Source organism: Mytilus edulis, chromosome 2, assembly GCF_963676685.1.
Source record: "Mytilus edulis chromosome 2, xbMytEdul2.2, whole genome shotgun sequence".
Classification (NCBI taxonomy): Eukaryota; Metazoa; Mollusca; class Bivalvia; order Mytilida; family Mytilidae; genus Mytilus; species Mytilus edulis.
Genome location: NC_092345.1, coordinates 51,876,413 through 51,891,880, shown reverse-complemented (window position 1 = coordinate 51,891,880; position 15,468 = coordinate 51,876,413). Strand labels below are relative to the sequence as shown.

At 33.8% G+C, this 15,468-nt stretch overlaps 1 protein-coding gene across 1 annotated transcript; it reads left to right on the top strand.

Annotated features, from left to right (window-relative positions):
- Positions 1-1,271: 1,271 nt before the first annotated feature.
- Positions 1,272-14,150, top strand: LOC139512413 (chitinase-3-like protein 1). The gene is made up of 11 exons (XM_071300022.1): positions 1,272-1,432; positions 2,760-2,943; positions 3,438-3,693; positions 4,124-4,245; positions 7,390-7,513; positions 8,947-9,132; positions 10,014-10,133; positions 10,598-10,749; positions 11,687-11,793; positions 12,235-12,885; positions 13,903-14,150. The coding sequence occupies exons 1-11, from the start codon at positions 1,381-1,383 to the stop codon at positions 14,085-14,087; spliced, it is 2,139 nt and encodes a 712-aa protein (XP_071156123.1). The 5' UTR covers positions 1,272-1,380; the 3' UTR covers positions 14,088-14,150.
- The last annotated feature ends 1,318 nt before the right edge of the window (positions 14,151-15,468 follow it).

Genomic DNA, 15,468 nt, shown 5'->3' with positions numbered 1-15,468 from the left:
ATTCAAACTTCTTGGTATATAAAAATAAGGAGATGTGGTATGATTGCCATTAAAACAACTATCCACCAAAGTTCAAATAAAGTGACTGTAAGCAATTATAGGCAATCGTACAATTGCCTTCAACCCATACTGTATAACCGCCTGTTAAAGGCCCCGACACAAAAATAATGAAAATTCGATCGAGGAAAACTTGCGACACCACTGGGTCGATGTCACTGCTGGTGGACGTTTCGTCCCCGAGGGTATCACCAGCCCAGTAGTCAGCACTTCGGTGTTGACATGAATATCAATTATTTGGTCACATTTATAAATTTACTGGTTGCAAAAGTATAAATTATTCGAAAATACTAAGGCTGTTCTTATGCCAGGCATAGATTACCTCAGCCGTATTTGGTACAACTGTTTGGAATTTTGGGTTCTCAATGCTCTTCAACTTGTACTTGTTTGGCTTTCAAACTTTTTTTTATCTTAGCGTCACTGATGAGTCTTGTGTAGACGAAACGCGCGTCTAGCGTATAAAATTATAAGACAGGTACCTTTGATAACTTTTACGGTCTAAAGTATAACAACAAAAAATACGAAAAACAAATATGACAGACATGATCCAACGACAACCACTAAACTAGAGGCTCCTGACTTAGGACATGCACATAAAGAATGTGGCGGGATTAAACATGTTTGTGAGTGTTCAACCCTACCTCTTACCTGGGACAGTGGTGTAACAGTACAACTTAAGAAAAAAACTAGAAAAAAACGTTGCAAAATGTTTAACTCATCAAATGAATATAAATAGAAATGCATACCACAAAAACCCCAGAGTAAACGTGGATGGGTACCCAAAAACAAAAGACACTAAGTATAGATCTGAGAGTATTCCAAGTTACTGACAGCTAATAACAACTTTTGTTTATTTCGGTAGGCTGTATAATAAGATACATGTCATTGTGTACAATTGGAACATTTCCTTATTTTTACACATACGTATCTCTTCCTATTTTGATAATCTCAATGCTAGACTTTATCACTGAAAAGTTCTTGACGTACACTATATTGTAGTATATGGATAATATGTCTACTTATTGACTTCAATATGAAGTTTCGATTTAAGGTTTGTTTCTATGTCAGGTGTCTTTCTTATAGTTGAGTATATCCGTTTTTTTCTTCTTAGTCCTAAGTTGATTGACTATATATCTATGTGCTTATATTGCATAATGTCCTGACATCTATGTGCATAAAAACTACTATAAGAAATGGCACGTGCTTTCGATCGTGGGCGACTTATCTTATCCAGGGCGACAATCGGAGGTGTCCTACTGCACTTTTGATTTTTGTTATTGTCTAGAACACACGTCTTAGTTAATTATTAAGAATTTTACAATTATGTATTTAAGAATTATTCTCAGTCTACTAGTTATTGGAAATGTCGAATCAGGTAAGAGTTTAGCTTAACTGTATGAGAACTTATCTTAAACATTTTATTATCTATCTATACATGTATAAACATAGTTAACCATTGTTCCATTATAAATTTATTTCAGTACGAGGAATATGTAAATTATTCCACATTGACGGAACAATTAAAATTCAAATCTTGAAACATTCATTATAACTAATGCAAACATAGTCTAGTATATGAATATGACATTTGAAAAATGAGTATTGGTAACTTTGAGAAATGTTTGTTCATAGATAAAAGTATCAACATGGTTATTTCAATTAACTAATTCGCGGCTCGATCGAGCGGAAAACCAGTCGCCAATTTCAAGAAGCACTGTTATTTCTAAGTCTTACACCCATTTTCCACTCTTCATTGATTGATAAATAGTAGTTCTCGTTTTAATATAAAAGATACTACAACCTTGTTTGAAATTATGCAATCATTTGTCAGACTATTTTAAAAAACATGTTTTGCAGAGAAAAAATAATATTTATGATAAAAGCTCATTAATCGATTCACAAAGATGTGGAATTTGTCCATATTTTCAAACTTCGGGTAGTTGTACTTTGAAAATATAAAATTGAGAATGGAAATGGGGAATGTGTCAAAGAGACAACAACCCGACCATAGAGCGGACAATAGCAGAAGGTCACCAACATGTCTTCAATGACTACTTAGCAGGTTTTCCATTAATTTTCAAAAATGCGAAATGCTTTGATGTAAAGCAAATTAAGAGACAATGTGATATTTCACATATTTTGAATGCTTTCGAATTTCGGATTCAAGGAGTCCAAAAGAGTGATCTTAAATTAATTTCTTATCACTTCAGTTTTATTCGTTTACATACACTTCCCCAATTTAACAAAAAATTGGACACACCAAGTCAGTCGTTATTGTTGTATTTTTCAATGCACATTTGAAGTGTGATGGACTTCTATCATATAATTCCGCTCAAATCTATCGTCTTAAACTTGCAGTGAGGTGATAGCTTTAATATCATATTAAAGGCTTCTCTGTGATTTTGGGGTGAAGAACAGCAACAAAAGTTATGTCATTTAGCTTTGGATGTAACTCGAATAGTTCAAGGCCTTTCCGTGTCCGATTTTCTACCACACGATCAGCGGAATATAACGACTGAATTATTCGGGTTACTTTGGATGTTCATGATTGCGTATTTATTTGTGCCTTTTCTATTAAGAATTACTTTTCCATTAAAATAATCTCTACTATATTCATGCAAACACTACCGTGAAAGGATTGTTCGCTGTTGTATCTCATATTACTTTTTTTGTTAATGTTGAAAACTGTTGTATCATTTTAGCATACCGTAGGGTCTGTTATCATACAAACTGGTCGCAGTATAGAACCTCCGCTGGAAAATTCACACCAACAAACATAGGTCCGAACTTATGTACACATCTTATATACTCCTTTGCCAAATTACAGGGGAACAAACTACACTCGTTTGAATGGAATGATGAAAGTACTCCCTGGATGAAAGGAATGTAAGGCTTTTCACGTCATATTTTCAAGCAAACTGATCACTTGAAGTTATGCATATACTGTATGCATAATATTTACATTGAAATCAGAAATCACTGGCATACATCAAACAAAAATTAAGTGTATTATGATATTATGATCCAACAACTAAGGATTCAACTTCATCAGGCAAATTTTTCTTTGACCGATTTAAAATTGTAATGTATCGGTCATTCAGGTTCGTATGCTCTCTATGTTTTATAGTAATGGGTATATATTTTTTTGCTACAAGCATATCTGGTGAAAGTTATTTCAGAAACATGTAGTTTGCTCATAGACATTTTATTTTTATATGATTTTCTATTGAAACATACTATGATAATTGAGGTACATTTTGTCAATATAATTTGTATAAGCTATTATCACATAACGTATTCGTCATCTTCTTAACATAGGAAGTTTTTTGCGCATGTTGCTTTTGGCTGGAACATATTTAAAACACTTTATGTTGTTTTAGGTATGCTAAATTTAATGATTTAAAGACTCAGAACCCAAATTTAAAAACTCTTATTGCCGTTGGAGGGTGGACATTGGGTTCAAAACCGTTTAGCAAAATGGTTGCTACTGACGCAAACAGACGGGAATTCGTCAAAACAAGTATTGCATTTCTGAGAAAACATGATTTCGATGGTTTAGATATTGATTGGGAATATCCAACCAGACGAACTGGATCAACAGCAGCAGACAGGAACAACTACATCGAATTACTGAAGGTATATCTAGACTTTACCACTCATTTACATTATACACAAAAGATAATGTGGTGTGATTGCTAATGAGACAGTTCTTCACAAGAGACAAAATGACACAGAAATTAACAACTATAGGTCACCGTACGGCCTTCAACAATGAGCAAAGCCCATACCGCATAGTCAGCTGTAAAAAGCTAGTAATGACAAATGTAAAATAATTCAAACGAGAAAACTAACAGGCGTATTTATGTACATGTGTACAAAAGAATGAACGAAAAACAAATATGTAACACAGCAACAAACGACAATCACTGATTACAGGCTCCTGACTTGGGACAGGCACATACATACAGAATGTTTTTTTTTCTCCATATATCTATTTAATAACTTCTTCGATTTTTAAAAAAAGGGAAAAATGAAACGAGTCTTTAGATTGATAGATATTTTGTAGACTTTAAAGCAAGAATTTGACACAGAAACGAAAACGACTGGAAAACCAAGACTGATTTTGTCTGCTGCTGTTCCCGCAGGCAAAAGTAATATGGGTGGCTACAATATACCGGAGATGGCAAAGTGAGTAATATTATTTGAGGGAAGTATTGTCATATATTACCAGTTACCATGTTATTAAATCGAACGCCTTGTTTGGAAATGAGTATTGGATTCAAAGGACTTATACATGACAAAATGTGAAACACTTAATTATAAAACAACAACAAAAACAACAACAAAAACTGCATGATTTAAGACAAAACAAAAAACGATAACAAATATAGCAGGAAACAAAGACAAGCACTGAATAACAGGTTCCTGACTTGGAACAGGCCACACATATAGAATGTACGGACGTTAAACATGTCTTTTGATTAAGTTAAGCCATTCCGATTGATATTTTATAGTGTGTCTTTCTATGTCGTGATGTAACACTGTTTTTTCAGATAATGGTGAATGTTTGGTACCATCAAAACGTTTAAACCCGCTGCAATTGTTTGCACCTGTCATAAGTCAGGAATCTGATGTTCAGTAGTTGTCGTTTGTTGATATTGTTCATAAGTGTTTCTTGTTTCTCGTTTTTATATAGATTAGACCGTTGGTTTTCCCGTTTGAATGGTTTTACACTAGTTATATTTTTAGGCCGTTTATATCTTGCTGTTCGGTGTGAGTCAAAGCTCTGTGTTGAAGACCGAACCTTGACCTATAATAGTTTACTTTTATGAATTGAATAACAGGCTCCTGACTTGGAACAGACCACACATATAGAATGTAGGGACTTTAAACATGTCTTTTGATTGAGTTAAGCAATTCTGAATAATATGTTTTAGTGTGTCTTTCTATGTTGTGATGTTACACTATTTTTTTCATGTAAGGTTGAAGATTTTGTTCCATTAAAACGTTTAAACCCGCTGCAATTGTATGTACCTGTCATAAGTCAGGAATCTGATGTTCAGTAGTTGTCGTTTGTTGATATGGTTCATATGTTTCTTAATTTCGTTTTTTGTATAGATGAGATCGTTGGTTTTCCCGTTTGAATGGTTCTATACTTGTAATATTTTAGGCCCTTTATAGCCTGCTGTTCGGTGTGAGCCAAAGCTCGGTGTTGAAGGTGGTACCTTGATCTATAATGGTTTACTTTTATAAATTGTGACTTGGATTGAGAGCTGTCTATTTGGCACTCATACCACATCTTTCTATATCTATTGACAGTGAGTGCTCAATCAATCCTTTCTCCGACAAGAGACAGTGGTTTAACAACACAACATAAGAACGAATTGTAGAAAACAGATGGAAATGACATGCATCATAAGTTCGAAGTTTGTGTTATCAAACACACAAATTGACGCAATTGTTGATAATAAAAAAAAAGTTAACTATTTACGAACAGTTATTCATGAAATACGCCTATTTGGCAAGTTTAGTCTATGATATAACGCTTGTCAAGACGGACAAAGTTTCAATAACACGATGAACGCATAAAAGAATTTTGGATCCTGAATGCTCTTCAACTTTGTACTTGTTTTGCTTTTTACTATTTTGGTGAGCCAGCTAGCTACTGATGATTCTTATGTAGACGAAACGCGCGACAGTCGTATTAAATTATTAGCCTGGTACCTTTGATACCTAAATAAACGTCAATTTAGAATTCAGTCATTTGACTGTCATCAAGTGTAAAGATTATGTTCTTTTATCTGACAACTCGTACAGATAATATATCTACCAGACTTCCTACAACAAATTACGTCAGTCCTGATTAGAAAGTTTACTTCTAGGTCTTATGTACAACATACACAGAGAAATTATTTTCTTTTTTAATTTATTTAAGACGAGAAAAAAGCTTACCAAATTAAAATGATTTGTTTACCCAGATTGATTGCATGTCAAAAAGCCCAAGCTCACAACGTATAAAATAGCGAAAATACAAAGCACAAGCAAATGTGAATTTTGATATTACTCATACGAAAGGAAATAAAAGTTGTCCCCCTTCCTACAGAAAATCGGCGAATCAGACCTAGTGCTTGTAGAAAATTCCTTTGAGTTGATAAATAATGTTTTGAATTTTTAGCTCACCTTGCCCGAAGGGCCAAGTGAGGTTTTCTCATCACTTTGCGTCCGTCGTCCGTCGTCGTTAACTTTTACAAAAATCTTCTCCTCTGAAACTACTTTGCCAAATTCAACCAAACTTGGCCAAAATCATCATTAGGTTACATGTGTCCGGTAACCCGGCCATCAAATCAAGATGGCCGTTACGGCTAAAAATAGAACATAGGGGTAAAATGCAGTTTTTGGCTTATAACTCAAAAACCAAAGCATTTAGAGCAAATCTGACATGAGGTAAAATTGTTTATCAGGTCAAGATCTATCTGCCCTGACATTTGGGTTGTTGCCCCTGAATTGGTAATTTTAAGGAAATTTTGCTGTTTTTGGTTATTATTTGGAATATTATTATAGGTAGAGATAAACTGTAAACAGCAATAATGTTCAGCAAAGTAACATTTACAAATAAGTCAACATGACCGAAATGGTCCATCGACCCCCTAAGGAGTTATAATAATTGTCCTTTATAGTCAATTTTAAACAATTTTCATAAAATTTGTAAATTTTTATAACATTTTCCACTGAAACTACTGGGCCAAGTTCATTATAGATAGAGATAATTGTAAGCAACAAGACTGTTTAGTTAAGTAAGATGTACAAACACATCACCAAAACACAATTTTGTCATGAATCCATCTGCTTCCTTTGTTTAATATTCACATAGACCAAGGTGAGCGACACATGCTCTTTAGAGCCTCTAGTTAATATGAATCAGAAAAAGAAGAAAGTAACAGTTAGCCAAGTGAATGGTTTAGCTAGCTATAAAACCAGGTTCAATCCACCATTTTCTACATAAGGAAATGTCTGTACTAAGTCAGGAATATGACAGTTCGGTGTTTTACATTCCTTGATGTGTTTGAGCTTTCGATTTTGCTATTTGATTAGGGACTTTCCGATCCAAATATTTTCTCGTAGTTCAGTATTTTTGTGATTTTTTTAATTTTGAAGATATACCCAAAACATAACTAAAAGTAGAAATGGAGTCTACTGTTTGCAGGAAATTGGTCATTCATTTGACCTTGAAAAAATATTTGATTAACTAGTTTTTTTTTTTTTATTAATTCCACTATAAATCGACAATAAATCATAAACTGTAAATAAGAAAGTTGTATTTCTGTCATCCAGATATTTAGATATGGTCAATCTTATGACGTATGATTTACATGGTAGCTGGGAAACCAAAACTGGTCACCAAAGCGGTTTATTTAAACACAATGGAGAAACAGGAGATGCTGCAACGATGAACTTGGTAAGTTGACGTGCAGCTATGTACACGAGTTTAATACAAATGTATGTCGAACCGTGGTCTATCAAGCCGGGTATATATTGTGCAAGGCTACTATATCTCAGTAGAATGAGTTCGAATCCCGGCCAAGGAAGATAGACTCGAATCCCCATATGGAATTTACTGACCCCATACATATCGTATTAGGTCACTAGCACACCATGAAACGATTTTATCTTACCGGCTATCTTAACATTTGGTATAAAGACTAGCGGTCTATTAAAGGGATTAAGTCTTCAATACTTAGTATTAAGAATCTTCTACCATTTATAAAAAAAGAAGATGTGGTATGATTGCCAATGAGACAACTGTCCACAAGAGACCAAAATGACACAGACATTAACAACTATAGGTCACCGTAAGGCCTTCAACAATGAGGAAAGCCCATACCGCATAGTCAGCAATAAAAGGCCCCGATAAGACAATGTAAAACAATTCAAACGAGAAAACTAACGGCCTTATTTATATAAAAAAAAAATGAACGAAAAACAAATATGTAACACATAAACAAACGACAACCACTGAATTACAGGCTCCTGACTTGGGACAGGCACATACTTAAATAATGTGGCGGGGGTTAAACATGTTAGCGGGATCCCAACCCTCCCCCTAACCTGGGACAGTGGTATAACAGTACAACATCAATACGAACTATAAAAATCAGTTGAAAAAGGCTTAACTCATCAGATGGACAAACATACAAGTGGACTTGTACATCCCGACAAAAAAAAGACACTAGGAACAGATCTGAGAGTACTCGCAGTTATCCGATTTGTCCATATACAAAAAAACAAATGCCAACAATTACAACTTGTTAGTTTCAATTTTTTTTTATTAATTAATTTCAATCGTTCAATACAGGTATTGACATGTATTGACTGACCTAAAGGGCCCCGCTCCAGTCATGCTTCAATGATCCCCTACATAACCAACCAAATTTTTCAAACGAAAAGGGGGGCTCAGGCTAGTTACCCGGTACTCTAAATATCAGCTCTACAATCATGTAAAAAATGCAAATTTGCGGAAGCTTATTCTTTCGTTTCTTCGTCGGGATTCGAATTCATGTTATTGGGATATATACTTTGCTTGGGTTATATTCCAACAAATGCATAGACATTATTTAACATGTTTAACCATTATTTTATTTCGCATAGTTCAATGCATTGTAGTATGAAAGGAAACTATGTTGACTCATCAGTCCTGTGTCTGCAAACAGCATTTCAAACCTTTTACAAAAATGTGATATACAAATTGTTTATGAGGACATTGTACTTGCAATTGTGTCATTTTGCTTTTAAGCTAGCATGTGCTTTATATAAAATCAATAATTCAACCAAAATTTTAAAAACAAACACAGCTGCAATAATAAATGTATTATAAAATTGATGTTTTCTCAGGATTGGGCCGCTAATTATTGGGTCAACGGAGGTATGCCAGCATCTATGATAAATGTAGGGTTGGCTATGTATGGGAGAGGATTCACTCTACAAAACCCAGGCAATCATGATTTAGACTCAACTTCCAGAAGTCCAAGTAATGCTGGACCTTTCACTGGAGAAAAGGGTTTCATGGCATATTATGAGGTATTATACTTCTGCTATAGTTTAACATGTGTTTAGTAGTTGAATTTGTTCATGCTTAGTCGCATTATAGATAATGTTATTCATACAAGTTGCTCGACATTTTCTTCCGCTATATTTCTTTAAGGTAACTAATTCATATTTCATTTTCTAGATTTTGTTGTTTTCGAATTTAACATTAAAAATTCTAACACATAAAGTTACACAATGGAGGAGATTACATGGTAAAATCAATAGAGCAAAGTAGTTTTTTTTCGAAATTAATGATAACTTGGTTCGTTTGCAATTAGAACATTGATTGTACAACCTATTCGACATTGTAGTGTATATGAAATATTGAATCCTTTAACTTCAAAAATATGGTTTCAACGAAAATATTGTAATGCAAATAATCTAACTTGTTTTCTTTAATGTTAACAGGCCTCGTTGGCTTATCAACATTAATCACTAGCCTGTCAGCTCTGAGGGTAGTGAATTCGGACCCAATTCATGAATAAGCAATCATTGCCAGTTGTCTTTCTAGGGTGGACGGTTCTCCCTGGGTATCCCTGCAATCCTTAACCAATAAAAACAGGTAGCCATGATATAGCCATGGTCGAAAGTGGTAATAAACACTTACAAACAAACACACATCATTAGAGTTGCAATGAAATGATTAACGAAACTCAACTTTTCATAGTTTGTTCAGTTACAAGAAATTTTACCACTTTGAATAGCAAGAATCTGCTTTTTAAAAAAAATAATAACTAGCTTCATATAGAATCTACAACTTGCTGTTGCATTTCTATAGGCAGAAATAGTAAATGCACTGGTAAACAAAAGCTCATATTTAAACGTTTTGTAATTGAATTACGAATAATCTTTGTGTCATTTTGTTCAATAAGATTTGTGAACTATTGAAAACTGGTGGAACAAGACACTATCTTGCTGATCAAATGGTCCCCTATGTTGTGAAAGGATCACAATGGATTGGATATGAAGATGTTGATAGTATTAAAATAAAGGTATCTAAAATGGACGTTTAGTGTGACTCAAGAACTTAACATAAAAACACACAAAATGTGTTTTAATACACTAATTATTTACACCAGTAATTTATAGCTTGCTGTTCGGTGTGATCCAATGCTCCATGTTTAAGGCCGTACATTGACCTATAATGGTTTACTTACAATTTGAAATATTTTAAAATCATTGACGGAAACATTTTGGAGTAGGAAACTTTTTTGCCTTTCTCAAATTATGAGAGCCAATAATATACAGGCAAGATATTTCCATCCTTTCTGGAGAAAATTGAATGTTATCTTATTTAGTATGTTTAATTCATTTGTCTGAACATCATCACATGCTTTCTTTTTGTCAGCTTTTTCTTGATCTCTGAATTCAAATTAACTGACTAATCAGACAAACTTAGGGAAAAGTATGATAGAAATATCCATTACACTTACTCTTATGATTTTCTTTGAAACAGGTGCAGTACATCAAACAACATGGTTTTGGTGGAACTATGGTCTGGGCTCTAGATCTAGATGATTTCCATGGTAACTGTGGGCAAGGGAAATTTCCTTTGGTAAATGCAATAAAAGATGAACTTAAGAGAAGTGGAGGTCCTGTCATAAAGCCGTAAGTTAAAATCAATTCACTGCTTACTTTATTACTTTTTTACTTTACATCGAAAAAGAGGGGTATTGGTATTTCTAGTGTTTGGCACAGTTATAAGAGTTGACGAAATTTAATATAGAATCTGAATATTGGAAATTCTAAATGAAAAACTTAAAACGATTTTACAACAACTTTTCATAGTTAAGCCCCAAAAAGTCGAATATTATTTTGAAAGTGCAATACGCTGCTGTTGAGGGGAGATTTGATATAGATTATTTATCAAAACTATTCTTTTTATGTACATATAAGACGAAAATAAAACTGTTATGTTTGTTAAATTGTTTTGCTTTGTTATGATTATTTTCTCATTTGAATTATTCCATATTTGGCTATATGTTGGAGCTCTTAATCGCTGACTATACGATGTTGATTTTATTCATTGTTGTAATCCGTATGGCGAATCTGTTGGATAGTTGTCTACTTGGCACTGCAATGGGAGCCCGCTGTCAAGTATGCAACGGTTGTATTAACACAAAAAGCTAAGTTGAAGATAGTTTTGACAAGTCTTAAAGGGTTCCGTTGGTGTTGTATTGCAAGGTCTAATTCACGTGTTATCCGTCTCAAGCTAAGAGGATAAATTGAAGTTCACCTGAATATGGATTCAATGAGGTCGAATTATTCACTTGCAAGTGAATAATTCATAATCAATGTTTTTTAGCTTATTTTGACAAAACTGAACCATACATGATACTGGCTGCTAAAATCAAATCATTATTTCACTTTGCATTTCATTAAATGATTGAGCAAAACAATTTATTAGATTTTTTATATATCTCGTAGCTAGTGCCCCTTTAAAGAGCGCTCTCATTTCTAGTAGCTTTTTGTAAGCGTTGACCAGGGCGGGATTCGAATGAGTTCCACTCTTTTAAATGTAATTTATCTATTCATGTATTTAAAGAGTACAACAACAGTCTACACCCCAAGTGAGTTCACAGACTACAACTCAGCACTTGACAACAACAAGTACAACGCTCAAACCAAAAGTTATAAATACAACAAAAGGAGGTATGATTTGTGTAAGAATAATTTTGTATTCCTTATATGGTTTGCTTTAGTGGGTTAGTTCCCTATCATTTCTTTTTGTAAGAGCTGTCAGACATTTACAAATTGATGTTACTGGTCTTTCAATAACCATAACAATAACATTTAAAAAAAAATCATCATACAGAAAAAAATACAAACGATTCCCAGAAATTTATTTATTTGATTGAATGTTTTTTTATTCGATTTAACTGACACATCAATAATGATTATCTAATCTAAAGTTTAAAGTTGAACTGCAGTTGTTTCAGTGACGCATATTCCATATCTTTTAATATTAATTTATTACTGAATTATACCCTTAAATCAAATTGATTTTAAAAAAAACAGATACAGTTTATTTTTTTAAGAAAATGACAAACTTTTTATATTCTGTAATATGAAATGTAGTATTGACTTTTACAGTGCATTCTACTCGACAACTTGGAGTACCTGCCATATTCAGTTGTAAGGGAATGCGGGATGGATTTTATCCCAACCCATCATCTTGCGATTCTTATTATATTTGTGCTAGTGGTTCGCCATTTTTAGCCCATTGTGCAAGTGGTCTGCAGTACAACTCAAAGACCAGATATTGCGATTGGCCAAGGAACGCTAACTGTACAAACCCTTCGCAACCAAACCAACCGTCACAGACCGGTACTACAGCAAGCCCTTTAAACACGAATGGACCCACTAAACTTTTAGTGTTTTCAAATGCTCCAAATACAAACACGCCGTCTAATACTAATTCTCCAACAAAATTATTAGCGTTTACGAATAGTCCTTGGAAGACAAATTCACCTACAAGGAATCCTGTCGGTACAAATATGCCAACCAAGCTTTTAAATTACACACCTGCACCAACTACTGGTCCAACGTACCGACCTGCACCAACTAATGGTCCAACTTATGTACCCCCACCAACATCTACACCATCTCCTATTCAAACAAATGCTCCAACTAAACTATTAGTCTTTACCAACGCACCTGCTTTTACGAACGCACCGGTACAAACCAATGCACCCACGCAGTCACCAACAAATGCACCTGTTACCAGCTCTCCTAATTTTAATAGTAAGTATGGCAATAATGATATTTTTTCTGTATCCTCATAATAAATTCCCTCTCATCAAGTTATTTATGAATTTCATAGTCTTTAACACAAAACTATGCATTTGATGCGTCGTCTTCTGGCAAAATGATTATATGATCGGGAATTAGCAGAACATTATTTTTAAACGTAATTATGTTTCACAATATCGAAGTTTCAGCTTTCTTAAATTACAGAAGCTGTTATGAAGAAAAAAATACAAACACTTAAATAATGCTTTAAAATATGTGTAGGAATAAACATTTGAAAACTGACTCGTACTATAAGTTAAACAAATTGAAATTTCATCGAAATAAGCCTTTTATTACTACATACGTACCGATTATCAGGTTATCTGCATGTCGATATCGTAAAATATCAGCTGCGAGACATAATATGAAGCTTTTTGTCGAGTAAGGCCGGGTCAACGTATTTGACGTCACAAAGACATGATACGGAATAATATTTAAAGAGCTGAACAGAGTGATATAGACAGTGGGACGACCATTTATTACAATTATAGAATTAGAAATGACATACAGACTCCAACGACGGACATATTTCTATATGGCATATCGGTCTCTGATAAGTCGTAAGTCTTGGCAACATGTGAAGACAAACACAGAATTGTAATATGTGACAAATGCTTTAAAAGGGCTCCACCGAAAACAAAAACATACAAGAATATAACAGGATCATAATAATGAATTAAACAAATCATCAAATATGGTTGAGGGATGGGGCAACCACGGAAGATGAGTTTATGTTTACATAAACGATTAAAACAAAGATATGACTTGCCTTTGTAAACTTTACACAATAAATTATAACAATTGCTGACACCACCCACATAACATTTAAAAAACTAACTTGTCGAAGACTAGCCAAATCGCGAAACTGATTCAGAACTATTCGTTTACGAAAATGTACAACTGATGTTTTAACCGATTTGTCTACTGTAAAACAACCATTAAATGTTTTCTTCTGTAAAAACTTTGTAGCAAACTTTTGTCGTACTAAATCCGATGGATTATACAGTGATGCTAGTGACTGTGGATCGTACTACCAATGTTCCTTCGGACTTACCTTTCATGAACCGTGTGCTCCAGGAACAGCATTCAATCCAAAACAAGACGCATGCGATTATCCATTCAATGTTCCAGCATGTATGAACTACAGAGGATAAATTCATAGAATATCCGGAAGATTAACGCAAAATCATAAAATATTAATAAATCTTATAATCTAACACTGTTTAGTTCTTTGATTCAAACACACTCTAATATTCCGTCCTAAACCTGCCCCACCCTGTATGTGCCTGTGACAAGTCATGAGCCTATAGTTCGATAGTCGTCGTTTGTTAATGTCTGTTCAATTTTTGTTTCCTAAATTGTTTTATTAAAATTTAGGCCATTAGCTGGTTTTTTTTTCACTGTTGAAGGTCATGTTATTGCATACAACTGCATTCACCTACTTCATTTGAACTTTCATGGATATTGTCCCATTTGCAACCATACCACATCACCTTATGTTTGTGTCAATATAGAATGAACCAACTGAAAAGGATATGAATAGTGGTGTATTTCAATTAGTTGTCGAATTTCTATTGATTAATTTGATGTAACAAACTGAATAGGATATGAATAGTGGTATATTTCAATTAGTTGTCGAATTTCTATTGATGTAACAAATATGTTTTAATGGTAGTATCTTGTCCTCCTCGACTTAAAAAATAACATCAAATTTTGAATTTTCGTGTTGCGTTCAGCGAAATTATCAAAAACAGAGTACACTTAATGGCTGGAAAGGTAATCCAGGCCAAGGGGTGAGTGAAAAAATATTCTATTTTCTTATCATGGTCAGTATTACAAGTTACACCGCAAAATTGGCCTGACTGTATAATTTATATAAAAACGAACAACTTGGAACAGTTCGGGTTTTGGATGGTGATCGAGGAGAACAAGAAAGAACATTGCATCAATGTTACATGAATCAGTTATCATTAAAAATTACAATACGTTTTTGTATCTTTTAACAACTGACAGTTGAAGAATAGAATAAATAGATGTATTTCTAGGCACTTTATTCAAACAAACACGTATAAATTAGATGCATCTTACACGTCATTTGGACTTTTACAACTCTGGAAGGAATTTTCATTCTTCTAAGATCCTTCTTTGGTTTTTAAAATGTTTGTTTGAAATACACCCTGACTTAATTTATCACCTAGTTTCAATAAAATCAAAAAGTAACACGTTCAAGATCAAGATAGCTAAATATTATACCTATACACATAAGACCATTTACGTCCCTACATTCTATCGATACCTGTATTTTGGCATTGCACAAAATCCCTTTTTTTTCTAAATATCAATCACTTTTTTACACTTAATCTGTTATACGATATATTTGTTCTGATTGAAAGTCTTAGATACCAGATTGTTTTATCACTCGTCATTGACGTCGAAAAGTCATAAATCGATTGAGAGAAAACAAATCCAGGTTACAATCTGAAACCGAGGGAAACACGTTAACCATAAGAGGAAATTAACGAAACAGCAGCAACA